The sequence below is a fragment of the Mustelus asterias genome, chromosome 21 (genome assembly GCF_964213995.1).
Source record: "Mustelus asterias chromosome 21, sMusAst1.hap1.1, whole genome shotgun sequence".
In the NCBI taxonomy this organism is placed as follows: Eukaryota; Metazoa; Chordata; class Chondrichthyes; order Carcharhiniformes; family Triakidae; genus Mustelus; species Mustelus asterias.
In genome coordinates this window covers 37,515,585-37,532,604 of record NC_135821.1, presented here as the reverse complement: position 1 = coordinate 37,532,604, position 17,020 = coordinate 37,515,585, and the positions used below count along the sequence as shown (strand labels likewise).

Sequence of the window (17,020 nt, the reverse complement as noted above, 5' to 3'; positions counted from 1 at the left end):
ACCAGAGATATTTATGGTCCTGATTTGGGCTTACAGTCAATGTCCCATCAAGCATTATTTTGTGGTCCTGTCTGTGATGGCGTGTGGGAAGGGTTATTGTGGGGGTCACATGACATAGCAGGCCAATCATAGAGGCACAATTGTTTGACAGCTGGAATTGACAGTTGGAGTCCAGGAGTTCAGAAGCATCATCTCTCTCCTGTATATAGCTGTTTCCCCAAATAAACCCTTTGTTAGTTTATCTGCCGAGTTGGTCATCTTTAACTTTGCAGTTATTGCAGTCACAACCCACTCCACCAGTGCCGCCCACTCTCCCAATTCTGTTTCAGGCTTATCTATGTGATTTTTTGGTGAAATACTTCACCCAACGTCTACAATCTTATCGAAGGTTCCCTCCAACTCCAGGAGAAAGCCATTATTCAGTGTGTTCTGAGCTTTCAGCTGCCCCATCTTCGAAACCACACTTGCCAAACCTTCCTCATAGACCGTGACTTGGCAGCGCACCCCACCCTCCCCCCAAAGTTGGTCCCATATTCAATGCTGAGCAATCTCTCCATGCTCCTTCATTCCAATGCCTCGATATGAAGAAGAATCGTGGAGACCAAGCAGGCTCAATAATGGACATACACAACTGGCGACGCTGGCACAGAAATTTAATTAAAATTCAACACAATGCTTCGAACCTCAGCAAGACTACAGTTTGAGGGAGGGGGGGAGAACAGAGTTGATAACAATGTCATTTTAGATTAGAGAGGAAACCATGGTAACAAAACTGAACACAAATAATTGGAGATACACAAATCTGGTTAAATTCTGGACAACAAGAATGAATTTTAACAATTTTTAAGTGATAAGGCAGTTCAGCAAAATTTTACAAAAATAGTGCAACCGTCGTACTCCTCCCAATGTCGCGTTCCCCTCCCCTCGAAACTATTTACTTCTATAGGTATAAAAAAATTCAATATAGTTATTGCAGTCGAGAGCACGTGTCACTTATTTTTTTACAATTTTTTTAATACATACATAAAAAGATACAAAATAAAGAGATCAAGCAAGATGCATTAGAGGAATAGGGGAGGCCAGGCACGGAGTAGAGGTGAGATATTTGATTGTCAATATAAAATGTATCTAAATGTTTATCCAATATCTGTTCATTTAACATTAATCCCAAGATCTAAAGCAACGAGCAACCTAACAATTGAATTCAGACTATGTAAAGAAACCCACAATACAAAAAAACTCAAAAGCAAGTTACAATCCTGTTTTGATATTTGTGTTGCTTCTGCTATCCCTGTTTGCAATGGACTATTCCACTAATCTTGTCATTGCAGCATCTTCAAACGGGGACATCGCACAGTAGAGCAGTTCACGTGGTGGGGTAGGGTAACTGAGGCCGGTGAAGAAGCAAAACAACTTTGTGGTGTAGATTTGGGGCATTGGTGCGCTGGAGGACTGCGCTTTAATGGTGTCATTTGAGCCACAGGTGACAATATGTAAAGTCAGGGCATTTGCCGATGGTGGATGGGCAAGTGACCTAAAAGAACAGTTACTGCTACATTCACTGCCTACAGTAGGGTTGCTGCTTCCCACATGCACAGTAAGAAAACTCTCCATTTTGTCTCTGAGCAATTATGCAAAAGTAGTTCTTGTTGCGGGCACACTCTTTCATTCAAGGCTGCACAATTCTGTTGGGTAAATCACTGATTTTTGCCACATAACTGAGCAAACAAGGATAACTGATACCTGTATACTGAAGATCAGCTTTTGCTGCATGTAATTATTTTACACTGCGTCTCTTTTTGAGATTTTTACTTTGTCTGTGTATTAAGGACAATTTGAGGGCAGTCGAACGCCCTCATTAAATTTGAACCTCGTTTCCTATTCCTTGTCCAGCCTCTCTCATCCCATTTCAATTGCCTTTGCGAACAGTGGCCTGTGGGAGGGGAAAAGAGTGGAGTTTGAAGCAGATTTTAAAGTCCGGTACAAATGATGTATACAGCCACATTAAAACTGACCGCCTTATGTTCCTTTAGCGATTGATATTTTCTCTCCCCATCCCTCTCCATTTCCTACCCTCCAATAGTCAAACACACACCCTTTCCAGCACAGCTTACAGCACTGTGACCAAGAAGAGAGCCAGCTGATTCTATCTCCTTAGCCCAATGGCTAAAAACACCAAAGGTAGGCCATAGTGAGACCAGCTAACCCACCAGCGAGCAGGAACTGTCTGAATTCACTGAGCCATCACTGACCTCCAACTTTTGAAATACGATTCATCGCTTTAATATCTAGTCCATAGCCCTCGATGGAGGAGCTGGAAAGGGAGGGGAGGGGTGGGAAGAGAGCTTAAAGTAATTCCTGTGGTGGGCAAGATCGTTAATTCGGACAGTTCTCTACTTGAAGAATTGGGACAGATTCACAGGTCGTCACACCTTTCCCTCCACTCTACAAATAAACATAAATAACAAGGCTCAAGCTGAGGCGCCAGTTACTTAAAAAAAAACTAAAAACAAAAATACAGAAACCACTGCTGCTATCAATCACATCTGTGAGAAAGCACAAGCCAAGCGTCGCAACCAAATATAGAGATGTGCAGATTCCAAAAGGAATTGGGAAAATAAATGATTTAAAGGATCCTTGAAACATGTTCTCTGTTCTAAAGCTGGCTTCAAAAGTGAAAGCATTTAAAAACCATGTTTTAAAAGAAGCATGCGGCTTATCTGGGGCTCAAGAAAACGCCAATTTGGGGGAGATGATCTTTTAAGAGTGCAGGGTGTAACATGTGGTAGGAGACGTCTACCGGTACATTTATTTCCCACACTTTTGGAGCAGCTTCCTATTAGAAATGGAATCAGGTAGTGCTGTAATACCAGGTGTACACAAACGGCACCATAATGCAAGTTTATACTTTGTAGTTCTCTAAATACATGGGGGCAGGGGAATTACACTCCCTGGGTGACCTGTAGCTCTTTGATGTCAATTAGCAAGGTATCTTACAACACACGCACAAGAGCTGCAGGGCATATATATATATATATATAAGTCGCATTAAAGACAGGTGTTTTTGGTCCTTTCAATCCCAAAGGGTCCTATACCCTTATCCCCACCACAATGAATAACCTACTACATTGTAAACCCTATGGAGATCTGGACGAAAAAATCTCTCAGTCTGATCCTAGTGACCAGCTTCTATGCTTGAATCGACACAATGATGCCGGAGGCAGGCCCAGTTCCTTTTGGCATTACTGTTCCATAGTGGCCAGCTTTTTCTCTTCCTGGGTGGTGATGCTGCCAACTTGTCCATCCTCCTCCTCTTCCTCTTCCTCCTCCTCTACTCCTTCCTGCCCGCTGCCTTGATATTTGTCATGTGTCCACTTGGGGCTGGTGTTGGACTTCTTGTACAGGAAGCGACCCCTCCCTCGCTGGAAGGTACCACGGCCCCTTTTATTTGCCCAGTAGTTGTCTCCGTCTCCCTCACGGTCATCGTGCTGCAGAGGTACAGAAGGAAAGAGACATTGAATGTACAATCCAGTACAATCAGATATCTCCTGTGATCTGCTCAGAGGGTCAATATATATATAAATATATATAAAGGTATAGCACCTTTTAAAAGTGTAACAGTACAGGTGTGTGGATGCAGTCTTAGGCCTGTGCAACCTGCTCTCCAGAATCACCCACTGGTATTTCTTTTCATCAACTGAGGCCCTTCCCATTGAAACACAGGGTGGGCACGAGGGGATCTAAGGGTCAGCTTTGGCTCACTCAGTAGCGCTCCTACCTTTGAGTTAGAGAGTTGTGGGTTCAAGCACAATATCTAGGCTGGCAGAGTGTGGTACTGAGGGAGGTTCCATTTTTTGATGAGACATTAAACTGAGGCCCTGTCTGCCTTTTTAGGCAAACATTAAAATGCGTTCTGGGAAGGGGGCGGCACTTGAAAAACAAGGGAGTTCTCCCCACTGACCTGGCCAACATTTATCCCTCAACAGCTAATAAAAGAAGTCTTTATAGCAATGCTGGCAGTTTGATCTTGCTGTGCATAAATTGGTTGCTGTATTTCCCAAACAGTAAGCACACTTCATATATACTTCACTGGCTGTAGTGTTTGAGAAGCCCTGAGGCCACGAGCGGCACTATAACAACTTTATTTCAGCAACATACATACCAAGAAGAAACACATAGGGACTCTCAGCTGCCAACAAATGGCAGAGGTTATAACAGAGATGTGTGTTAGGATTGTTACTCTAATTGAAATCTGTATTTGCACTCCAAGTGAATGAATGAAAACTGCTGGAATTCAGCCGTTCCCCCAAATTAAAGGGAAGCACTTTTTTATTTACTCGGCATCCACATCCACAACCTCCCCAAAAAAGAAACTAATTGCAACTCTTTCATTTGCAGATCAAAAGGGCAAGGTCAACTCTGTGTAACCTCAAAGAACCATGGAGAGGCAATAGACATGATCCTTTACACTCAGCCGCAGGATAATCCATTTCTCTCTCTCTCTCCTTGCCCAAACTAACTGAAAAAATTCACTCCTGTATATTCCATGTAGGACTTTTTCCTCCCGCCCCGTAGAACAGATCCAAGGCCCTTGTGGCTGAGATCCAGAATTATTCTCGCCTCTTTAACCAGTTTTGGCTTCAATGCTGTAAAATATTCCATTTGTCTCGGTTTAGTCGCTGGGCAGGGGAGAAACTGGCTGCTTTCCGACGTTGGTGTAAAGGTCCAAGGAATAAGTAAAGCTCAAAATCCCTGTGCACAATTCCCCCATGGTCCAGTGTGGCACTGGAGTGATAAATACACAGGAATACGAGATGACCGGTTAGCCTCTCTAACCTGTTCCAGCATTCAATTAGATCCTTGCTGATCTCTATCCCAACTCCAGTTTCCCACATTGGCTCCATCTCCATTAAATATCCTTACCTACAGATCTCAGTTTTGAAAGCTGCCCTCCTCTCCCCCACAGCCTCATCAACCTCTTGGGAGACTTCCAGATTTCCATCATCCTTTGTGTTTGGAAGTGATTCGGACATCCCCCTTTAACAATTATGTTCTAATTTGAAAGTTTTCTCCCTTTGTTCTTAAGGCATAATCTTGCAATTAAGCATCAAGTCGGTTAGAAGCCATGTCAGGAAAACACTTCTTCACACAAAGGCCAGGAACCTGCCTGCTCTGTAAGCTCCGACTACTTTCAGGATTAACTTGCTGAGCCGTTAGGGAGCTCGGTCTAAACCTGGCTTGGTTACAAACAGCTCTCAGAAGCTCAATGATGTTTCTCCTCTCAGCACAGATTAAACAAGGCACTGCCCCAGCCCTGAGCCGGGATGCTTGTGGACACGTACCAGGTAGTACTTTTTGCTTTTTGGTGTGTACTCGGGGTCCCAGTCCTCTTCGCGGGGCCTCTTTTGGAAAGTTGGGTTACCGGGGTTACTGCTATTGCTGGGACCAGGAAACGCTCCCCTGCCATATCCTCTTCCTCTTATTCTGAACTGCTGCATTAGCATAAAAAGGAAGGTGTAACTGGGACAGGTATTCAACTTCAATGAGTTACATTTTCAGACCTTGATGTAAAGCACAGTGATGGAGAATGGAATATTCACTTACTCAGCATGCCAAAGTAATACAGCACAGAAGGCTTTTTCCATGCTAACTTGACAAGACGCCTCTAGCCAAAACCTCCCACCCCACAAAACTGCCCTTTTTCTGCCAGCAAGGTATTTCCACACACTAACGTCCCAATGTGAACTCTTTACTGCTGAACAGATGAGAACACCAAGATTTAAAAGCCAGGCGTGACCTTCCACCAGGAGAGAGAGAGAGAGAGAGAGAATCAAAGATTCAAATTGGCAAGTTCAGAATTAAACATCCCTCTCCCTAAACTGCTCAGTGTCAGCCCCAAACTATTTCTAATTGAAAACATCAGATAAATCGGGAGCAAATATTACACGAGTCAAAGTTTGGAGGTGTAAAGTTGTGGGGATGATCAACAGACGATTCTGGATGGAGGCACCATAATCTTGACATGTAAGCCATTGTTCTCAGGAAATCCAAATAAAACCCTGTAGCTCAGGGCCCACACTGACTGAGGACCTGGCACAAGGCCCAAAAGCAATGGTCTCTCTTCAAGAATCAGGTGTTTCTATTCATAAATGTCTGCTGACTCCAACTCTACCCCACTGCACTCGAGAACAGAAGACACCATAACCCTGTCTCTGGAAAACACACACGTTATAGACTCAATGCAGTCAGTAATTTCTAAAGTACTTCAAGTACTAGGCTCAGTAACTCATCAAAACAAAATCATCAATAGTCTGGACAGATTAACTCTTTGATGCCTGGAGATACAAATAACTTGCCTGCCCCCAACTCCCAAATAAATCAGACTGGAATGCAGGGAACACAAAACATTAGAGGGGTACAAAACATCAGAATTCTCAGCTTCTGCTTACAAATATTCCACGTGCTCTGCCACGGGTTGGTGGGCCTGTGAACTCTCTTGTTCCGAGGCGAGCTTTGTTAAAGCCAGTCGTGGTCTCCTCACGGCCCACTGCCTCTTCCGGCTCATCTTTTCCCTCGTGCGATGGAGAGGAAGAGGAAGATGAGGATGATGATGAGCTAGTCCTTGCTCTGACTTTCTTGCGCTTTCTGTTCAAAGAAAATTGCACAAGACTAAAGATGTTATTTTTGAACATGGCTTCCTTGTACATCACTGGTCCCTCAGGAAACAGCACATTGGTTAGAGGGGAGGCTGGCACAAACGCAAATGTCAGCCTGAACTGCATTCAAACTCACCCATCCTCAAATGACCAAGTACCAGCTGATGTGTTGCGTAGGTGACAAGTTATTTCCCTCCTACACACACCTTTCCAATGGGCAAGCGATTGCCATTTTTGCCAACCTATTATAGTACCCCATTGCCAGTATCACCTAAAGTGGACAAAACATCAGATGCCAATTCTGGGTAGGTAAGATGGGGACGAAGTGCAACAATTCAAGCGAGAGACAAAGAGAGCATCTGTGTAGCCCAGTGCAGCAGTGATTCAGAAATCTTCTGCCATCACCATGGCTATTTGGCCAGATCAGCTGGCTATTTATTGATCTGAAATCCAAGATGTCATTTTTTGGAGAGCTGCACTGCATGGTTGTCAGGAGTTTATACCTCTTGTGCTACCTTAAGCACACCTTCCTCTATCTGAGAACTGTATTGGCCTTTAGGGAGTGAGCCCATTCATTCATCATTCTTCTTACCAAGATCAGGATATGTGCTGATGATTGCTGTGCTCAGTGCCATTTGCTCCAGACAAATGCCAGGCAATGACCATCTTCAATAGAGAATCTAACCATTTTCTCTTTCCAAGAACACCAATAGCATTACCATTACCAAATACCCCATCGTTAACATACTGGGGATTACCAGTATGTTCACCAGAAACCTAAGTGGGCCAGACACACATACTGTGGTTGCAAGAATAGGTCAACGGTTGGGAATCCTGCAGCAAGTAACTCACCTCCTAACTCCCCAAAGCTTGCCCACCAGCAACAAAGTACAAGTCAGGAATGTGATGCAATGCTCCCCATTTACCTGGATGAGTGTCGCTCCAACACTCAAGTGGCTCAACATCATTCAGGACAAAGCAATCTGTTTGATCTGCACCTCATCTATTACCACATCAGTCACTCCTTCAGTGAATAGTAGCAACAGTGTGTACCATCTACAATATGCACTGCAGCAACTCCGAGGTTCCTTCAGCAGCACCTTCCAAAGCCACAACCTTCCCATCACGTGCAAATCCCCCTCCAAACCACATATCACCCCAGCCTGGAAACATATCACTGATCAGAAGGATATGGAAGCGCTGGAAAGAGTGCAGAGGAGATTTACCAGGAGGCTGCCTGGTTTGGAGGGTAGGTCTTATGAGGAAAGGTTGAGGGAGCTAGGGCTGTTCTCTCTGGAGCGGAGGAGGCTGAGGGGAGACTTAATAGAGGTTTATAAAATGATGAAGGGGATAGATAGAGTGAACGTTCAAAGACTATTTCCTCGGGTGGATGGAGCTATTACAAGGGGGCATAACTATAGGGTTCATGGTGGGAGATACAGGAAGGATATCAGAGGTAGGTTCTTTACGCAGAGAGTGGGTGGGGTGTGGAATGGACTGCCTGCAGTGATAGTGGAGTCAGACACTTTAGGAACATTTAAGCGGTTATTGGATAGGCACATGGAGCACACCAGGATGATAGGGAGTGGGATAGCTTGATCTTGGTTTCAGATAAAGCTCGGCACAACTTCGTGGGCCGAAGGGCCTGTTCTGTGCTGTACTGTTCTATGTTCTATCCTTCACTGCCACTGAGTAAAAGTCCAGAACCCCCACCCCTAAAGACACTAACGGGTGCATCTACAGACTGCAGCAGTTCAAGAAGGCAGCTCACCACCTCCTCCTCATCAAGGACAAGAGATGGGTGCAAATGCTGGCCTTTCCAGCAAAGCTCACATCCCAAGAACAATTTTTTAAAAAAAACTATGCAAGGAGTATAGCACTTGAGGAGTGCAACCAGCCCCAGTAGAACATAATTAGAACTCACGAGCTGAATATTGTGTCTGATTTACCTCCTTCAGAACTACATTGCACAAGTTTTGGTAGTTCTAATTAAACGAAATTCAGTCATCATCCAGACTGCTATCTATTGCTACCATCAATTTTGGCTGTGGGGAAGTCGTTGCCTCACTGCTCTTAGTGTAATGACATATTTGTGTGTGTGGAGTTTTACACGGGAAAGAAAAACACAATGAGAATTTATATCTATAGAACAGGAATTATATGAGAGGGGAAAACAAAATAGTAACAGCATGAGACGGTATTTTGCCCAAGTACATGACGCCATAAGGCAAGACCCATTGTGTGATGGGGCTGGGGGATAGAGGCAGCCAGCAGAGGGAGACAATCCAATGTGATGCAGGAAAGGAGAACATTACCTTTGCTTTTTTGAATCCTTGTAAGCTTTGGGAATTTTTCCAGATTTTTCCTTTGACCGTTCACGTGAATGGCTCGAATCTCTTGAATCTTTGGAACTATCTTTTTTATGCTCTCCTTCCTTGCTTTTATATTTCCTACGGTGCTCAATATCTAGGCGAAGGTCATCGGGCTCATCTTTTAATTTTCCTTCTCCCTGTCGGCAAGCATTTGATACAAGAAACAAGAAATATGTTTAACGTGAACTGTGCTGACAAGAGGCAGAAAAAGAAGCTAAAGGGTCTCAGAAGATGGTGATGTGATTTTGCATTTCCATGCCTTTAAAAAAAAACAGCAGAGTAGTTTCCAAGTCTCTCTCAGTGCTGTGGTGTACACCCGGGAAGCATGTACACACCACGATCATTGGAATTGAAACAAGGCTCGGAGTGCTGCAAAATGACATGGCCTCAACTTCAAAGAGATTTCTTTAACTTCTGAATCTGACAGAAAGTACAGGCTGATTTAACAAGACTGGTTAGTTCCCCTGTGGAATTACATGGATAACACACAAGCAGTCCATCACAAGTATAACATTTCACCTTAAAGCATAAGTGGCTGCAATTAAGTTTACTATTTAAACATCACAATTACACTTTCCCTCTTTCCCTGACATGTGTACATGAGAACAATTTCTGAGGAGAAAAAAAAACTGTGGTCAGTAATGAATACCCATCTATGTGAAGGAAAGAATTCATGAGAACAAGCCAGTGACTGAGCTCCATGAACATAGTAAGAAGTTTAACAACACCAGGTTAAAGTCCAACAGGTTTATTTGGTAGCAAAAGCCACACAAGCTTTCGAGGCTCTGAGCCCCTTCTTCAGGTGAGAGGGCTCAGAGCCTCGAAAGCTTGTGTGGCTTTTGCTACCAAATAAACCTGTTGGACTTTAACCTGGTGTTGTTAAACTTCTTACTGTGTTTACCCCAGTCCAACGCCGGCATCTCCACATCATGACTCCATGAACATGACCAGGACAAACCACATACACCCTTCCCTGTGGCTGGTCCCACACCATTCCTGCCCCACTAAGTCAACTTTTCCCTAATGAGGTGGTGTTAAGGGGATGATCCTTAGTTTGTCCCGGGCTTTGTCATTTCCTCAGCTCGGATCTACCGCCCAATTCTCATCTGTTCCACACATGGGGCACCCTGCACTCACTTCCTGAGCTTGGCTTCAGGTGGCCAGTTGAAACAGTTTAAAATGTTAAACCTCTGCAGATGTTCTTTCTTCAATAGGCTCATTACCCACAATGTCATCTGGTGCCAGTGATGGAGGATTAAAACAAAGCTAACTCGCAATTTAAAAATAAGGAAGTGAATCAGAAAACATCTGATGATATATGAGGCTAGTAAACAGGATTTGGGAGGGAGGGGGCAGGAAACAATTAGAGATAAAGAATCAGGAGAAAATTCCTTCAGTCACTGATTGTTGGTTCAGACCACTGCCCAGTCCAACCAAAATGAATTCAAACTTTAAACTGCAGTTGGATTAGTTTCCACTTCAGCAGGGAGTGAAGCAGTATAGTTTGGTGGTTAAATCAAAACATACATGGCCAGATCAGCATGTGGATAGGCTGAATGGCCTCTTCTTCACGCAATGTCCAATCCTTGCTCCAAAATATGACACTCTATCCCCAGGAAAAGTTACACTGGTCACTATGAAAGTTGTACAGGATGGACGCTGGCTCCTAGAATAGAGTAGATAGAATGGGAGTTGACGCTTGCCTTGTCTCGGCATCTTGTGTGAAGTCAGTGATATGAAGCACAAAGTTAACTTGCAGGTACAGCAAGCAATCAGGAAGACAAATGGTATGCTAGCCTTTATTGCAAGGGGGTTGATTTAAGACTAAAGCCTTGCTACAAGCCTTGTTGCAATTAGGCTTCAGTGACACCACATCTGGAGTACTGTGTACAGTTGTCTCCATACTTGCCTTGGACGGTTGCAATAAAGGTTCACTAGACTGATATGTGGGATGAGGAGATTGCCCTATGAGGAGAGATTGAATGAATGAGCCTATATTCCCTGGAGTTTAGGAGCACGAGTGATGATCTCATTGAAACATGTAAAATATTTTAAAGGATATGACAGGGTAGGTGCTAAGATACTGTTACCCTTGGCTGGAGATAGTTTCGGGATAAGGGGTCTGTTATTTGGGACTGAGGGGAGGACACATTGCTTAATTCAGATGGTTGTGGATGCTCAGTTCTGGGCTCTGTGTTGAGTTGTTGGGTATATTAAGACTCAGACCGATAGATTTTTGGACACTGAGTGAATCACCGGATATGAGATATGGTGAGAAAGTAGAATTAATGTCAACATTCAGCCACATTCTTATTGAATGGTGCAGCAGGTTTGTACTGGTCGATACCGGCTCCTAGTTATGCTCTAATGCCACTGGCTGAAGCCTTCCTCATTATCGCAGCAAACGACACCGGATTACGCCGGCCTTAGACATAGGGAACCCAGCCACTCAACATAGTGATCACATCCCGATCTCACTAGGGTGAGATATTCCGTCACAGTGCGGCAGACAGTGGATAGTACCAGTCACACGAACTGTCAGGCTTCACACTGTCTCCTTATTTATCCTCAGCCCACTGGATCAAACATGGTCAATCCTAACTGTTGAAAACAGGCCAGTATTTTTTTCTCTCTGAAACTGCAGTTCCATGCAATTGGAAAATTACACACTGACCCAGTACGACACTGCAGCTGAATAACGGCCAGCTTCTGGCAAAGTGTTAGAGGCAGCTGACAGAGGCCAAATGTTTAAAAACACAAGGGTTTGGCCTTCTCACAAAGACCCCCATTGTGAAAGGTTACACGCACACACAGGCAATGTTCGGACGCAATTAACGGACAATCCTCGGCACCTATCAGAGGAGTTTTCAAAGCAAAAGAATTGAGTGCAACACATCTGGAAAATATAGGACCTCTGAAAAATAAATTCTGGGACAAACAACTTGACAGTTTGCAGGTTCCACACCCATCCCTGTATTCAGGCTGTATGTAATCAAACTGTTAAAAATATGGGTTGTCATAAAATATGGTATTGTCATTTCAGTATTTCCCCCCTTCTTCTCCCCAAGGTATTGGGGTAATTCCACAGGTGCCAGCAGCCCTCACTAATGGGCACTGTTGTGCATGCCTGGACTGAGAGCATTAGCGGGCACTACAGACTTAGCTTCAAAATGGGAACGCAATTAGCCACCGAGTCATTACAGGAAGCATTTCAAATCACAATGGAATGTTCTACAATTTAAACACTTGGAACAGGACGAGACTTACAGCAACTAGCAAGCAGGAAGGACAAAACTTATATTTATATAGTACCTTTAACATAGCAAAACATCCCAAACCGCTTAACAGAAACAATGCCACAGAAGCATTTTCAACACTGACCTATATAAGGCAGGTGACCAAAAGCTTGATTAAGTAGGTTTTATGGAGCATTTTAAAGAGGGCAAGAGAGGCACTAAGATTGAAGGAGGGAATTTCAGGGCTTAAGGCCAAAAACACTGAACGCATGGATGGCCAATTAAAATTGAGAGCCCTCAAGAGGCCAGAATTGGAGGAGTCCAAAGATTTCAGAGGACTGGAGGAATTTGAAAACTAGGGCGAGGATCGTGAAATCTAAACTTAATCACTATGGGGGAATGGATAAACAGGACTTGGAGCAAGTTAAGACATGGACAGGAGTTGGATGAGCACCATTTTATGAAGGATGGAAGAGGGGAGGCCAGCCTGTAGTAAATAGGAAATGAACAAGAGTGAATAGAACTTCTTCTGCTATTGTCAAACCACTGAGAATATTTTAATTCCAAACATCTCGAGTGGAAGTTACAATCATTTCTGGGCACACAAGCAGCCTGGGGCAATAGCATTACACTCTGAACATCAGAATTGTCAGGCAAGTAAATGGCAGGTGAACTCAACACTTCAAAGCCATTTACTTAATGGTTGAGTTAAGTCCAACTACACCGGTGAAATAAAATTTCAACCAGCCATCACGCTCAATTGAATTTAGGTATACTTTACAGATATAACTTTATTTTTTGTTCGCCTTGCATTACAGGAATGACAGCCCAATCTCCACAAACATCAGAGATAGTGTCTAACAGGTACAATGATCGAATGACGTGCTACATCAGCTAAGTCATTTGTTTAGCTTTTGACTTAAAATATGGGCTAATTTAGTATAGATGCTTGAATTTCCTCATCCTCAGTGCATGATTTAACTGACCACAGGTGAGGGAAGAGGGATGATTTCTTCTATGCTCTATACAGAATGAATTCCCAAACATTTCATACAAAACACACCAAGACGACCTTCCCCATCATAAAACATGGAGGGGAACAGGATTAATCACTGCATGAACTCTCTTGTTTGACTCAATCTACCATTGATTGTCTGGAGATTTGGGCCCGGCTGTTGGAATGGAGTCGTGGCTCCAAGTTCAGGTCCTGGAAATGGTACTAAATACCTTTCAAAATCACTTTCAATACATACAAATAAATGGCATAAAAACACAATGTGCCAAAACCCTGCTTAATTAATTAAAATATATAACCAGGGTGTTGTTAGACATTATCACTGTATGCACCAAAACATCCAAGCAGCCTAAGTTCATTATTGCACCCTCCTAATGTTGACAAAACCCCCAGCCAGGAACACACACAAGCAACCTAACACTACGAAAGAGATGACAAGACAGAATGCTTTAAAACGTCAACTACATTTAAAATTAAAATTTTCCTCAGAAAAAAATCCAAAATACTTACAGCTCAGTCAGAAAAGAAGTTTTCCTGCATCAGCCACTCGCATTTTTTTTATATTTTTGCATTTTCCTAAAGTTTTTTTTCCAAAAATGTCTCCCAGTGTCTCAAGCTCACCTCAACAGGCTCTGACAGCATCTGCCATACTTTTAAGCACGTCACAGAGGTGAGGATTAATTTAATAAATTAAACACTTTTGCAGCTCAGTTTTTTAGAACAATTGTTTTGGGGGCCTTAAAAGAAAAACACAAACTTATGATAGGAGAAACTCCAAACAAAAATAAAAAAGTCATTTGTCATTGTACAGACATTACCCAATATTCATGCATTAAAAGCACAAACGCAGCATTAGTAAATCCACAATTAAACATCGAGTTACCTTGTAGCTGCTCTCCTTCTGGCTCTTTATTTCGTCACGCAGATGCATACGTTTCTTTAAAGCACTGGGCGAAATATCAATCCGCCTTAAAAATGGAAACCACCATCAGAACGAAGAATATTAAGGGAGCAGAGTCTTTAAAGATCTGGTCGTTAACTTTCGAGGGGGACTGGATTAAATTTTGTGATCAAAAAGAGGTGCTGGCGAAGGAGTAAACACTTTGCCATTTTCGGTGCATGCAGACGGGTCTCCCATTATCAGGTGCAGCACAGCCAGACGCAGAATAAAGCGCGCTTTAAACAATGTGCCTAAATCTCAATCTCTGACGAGCTCCCGCTATCATCAGCGTGGCATTTCCATATTCCGCACTGTTCTCTCAGCATTTGAGCAAGATCATCAATTTAGTCCCAATTAATAGAGTTGGGGACATCTTTGTGCTGGAGGCCCATGTTCATTTGGAAGTGGATACTGACTGTCCAAAACCCACATCATACTCAACCCTTGGAAATCAACAGAGAGAAATTTTAATCTCATCATTCTGTGTTGGATTAAAACTCAGTCCCAGGAATGAAAAGACAAACTGGCTGTGCCACTCACTGCCCTTCCACTTATTAATTACCAAAAACAAATCACATTTGTTCAGACAAAACAGTAGGTGCAGAAGGTATGCTTTATACGTAACAAACAGAACCTTTCCCCTTGCCTATCTTTTCTGTTTTACACTTTTCAACCTCCCATGTCATACTCCCTGGGGGCAGAGCAGACAAAACCTTGCTCTTAGGCAACTTTGAATGTTGCTCTATACCCAACCACACATGCCCTCCTTGACTCTTCACAATTCCTCCACAAGACAACCAGGCCGAGTTTGGGAACTCTTCTGGAAAGTGGCGGACGCTGCAGCTTGACAAGCTCGAGTGTTTAAAGCACACCACAGCCAACGGTACTTTGGAAATGGTTGTAATGGAAGGGATCACACTCCAGCCAGTTCATGCAAAGCAAGCGTCTGCCAGCAAATCAGCTAAATCACCCCATTGTTTTTGGTGATACTACTTGACGGATAAACATTGTCACTGGAGAATTCCCTTGCTCTTTCAAAAGGCGCTGTGGGATCCTCTACAACTAGTCAAGATGGGGTCTCAGTTAAACATCCCATCTGAAAGATGAGCCCTCAGACTGTGCAGCACTTGCTCAGTACTGCACAGCAATGTCAGCCTAGATTTTGCGCTCAAGTCGCTGGAATGGTATTGAACCTACAACCTTTTAACTCGGAGATGAATATGAGACCCACTGAACCAAGGCTGACACTACTGTGCCAGCAAGCAATACCAACACAAAATAAGAGTTCAGTACAAAGGTGAAGGTAAGGTATGTCAGCTGACCAGGGAGAGATGGTGCATGGGCATGGAAGAGAATTTACACTGATTCTACTTCCAAATGATCCTCAGCAACTAACTACAGACGCGCCGATAGAAACCAAGGTAACAGCTTTGCTGCAGAAACATTTTTTTTTAAGGAGGTCAAAAATCAAACAGCTACACAGCAGACTGGAATTTCATTGCACTGGTGTTTAGTACAGGATAGTCCAGTGGTTAGTAATTGACAAGAGTTGAATATCAGGATTTAAACTTGCAAACCTCTCGATGGGTCGTCTCGACATTACATTACTGAAGCTTACTAATGCCTCGCTGGCAATAAAAAACAGGAAAGTGTGATACCTATGAATCTCTGGGCTCTTCTGCCTGGGAACCTCCTGCTCAGCTGTTCTCCTTTGGTACATTGTAAAACGCTCGTTTAATGTTACTCCTGCTGACTTGAAGTAATGCTCTGTTGGTGCCAGAAAAGAAATACAGCCCGCTCAGAATCGTTAGAGAGGGAAGTCACCATCTTTTACACATTAGAAATTACACAACGGGGGAAGCAAAGCTAGCTGCCAACATCCAATGGTACATCAACTCTGGCAATTTTAGTGAACGCACAAATATGTTGTTCCCGTAGTGGCTGAACAGCATCATGAGACACACACATTCATCCCTGCAGCTTCAGCCTCATCGTGATGGAATTTACCCAACATCTGGGAGGTGGAGTTTGGGAAAAGCAGTCACTTCCAAGCTGCTCCTTCACACCACCTTTGTAGGCAACCTGAGTGTAAATATGACCGGTTTTCTTGAGCAGTTATTACATTCATTCCCCGGTGCAGTGGGACAGAGCAGCCCAACAACTTAAAAACAAATCACTTTACTTTCATGTGGGATGTTTACAGGAGAAAACATTAAAATTCTTAAACAATGCTGGTTAGATGTTCATATCCACTGGTGCAGTTGCTGGCTATTTTGGCATTCCCAGTACACACAAGGCTATCATTGGATGGAAGGCTTCATACCGTCTCATTCCCTGCTCTATCTTTTCTCAAAACTTCTACCCACCTGTCTTTTTCAATTTCACCCGGTCTCAATTTTATTTTAAAAGGAATTAAACCTCATTTATTCATTTAATCCCTTCTCATTTCTTTCCCCCCATGTTCTTTGATGGACCCAAGCCCTCCCCATCAGCCTTCAGCTACTTTTGCCTGCAAGACCTCGACAGAGCAGAGCGTTAGTCTACCACACAACAGAACGGAGCATCTCCACTAAGAGCCACTTCTACTCATTCGCCATGGCATGAAGGGTGGAATAATCCATTCAGAACCAAGGGAGAAATTCGTGAAGGTCAATATTTAGGATTAGTGAACCTATAAGCATTATATGGGATCCATCAACAGTGAGAATGTCTATTAACCTCACCCAGGTGATTTAGGACGTGAAGTTCCTTTAAAAATGTAACCCTTTGGTAGTTATCACCATCAGTAACAATTTAGCTGT

General features: G+C 43.4%; 1 protein-coding gene across 20 annotated transcripts in view; it reads right to left on the bottom strand.

Moving 5' to 3' along the window:
• Window positions 1-636: 636 nt before the first annotated feature.
• LOC144509222 (thyroid hormone receptor-associated protein 3-like) overlaps window positions 637-17,020 on the bottom strand; it is a 114,774-nt gene continuing 98,390 nt past the window's right edge. For 15 of the 20 annotated variants that reach the window (XM_078237738.1, XM_078237743.1, XM_078237740.1 and 12 more), the window contains 6 exons: window positions 15,878-15,986; window positions 14,163-14,247; window positions 8,972-9,165; window positions 6,450-6,645; window positions 5,343-5,492; window positions 637-3,488 (listed from right to left, as the gene is read on the bottom strand). In XM_078237738.1, the coding sequence (XP_078093864.1) occupies window positions 3,243-3,488; window positions 5,343-5,492; window positions 6,450-6,645; window positions 8,972-9,165; window positions 14,163-14,247; window positions 15,878-15,986 (980 nt within the window). In that variant the 3' untranslated portion in view covers window positions 637-3,242. The remainder of the gene's footprint in view (window positions 3,489-5,342; window positions 5,493-6,449; window positions 6,646-8,971; window positions 9,166-14,162; window positions 14,248-15,877; window positions 15,987-17,020) is intronic. The other 5 variants (XM_078237747.1, XM_078237755.1, XM_078237756.1 and 2 more) reach the window with 1 other exon arrangement.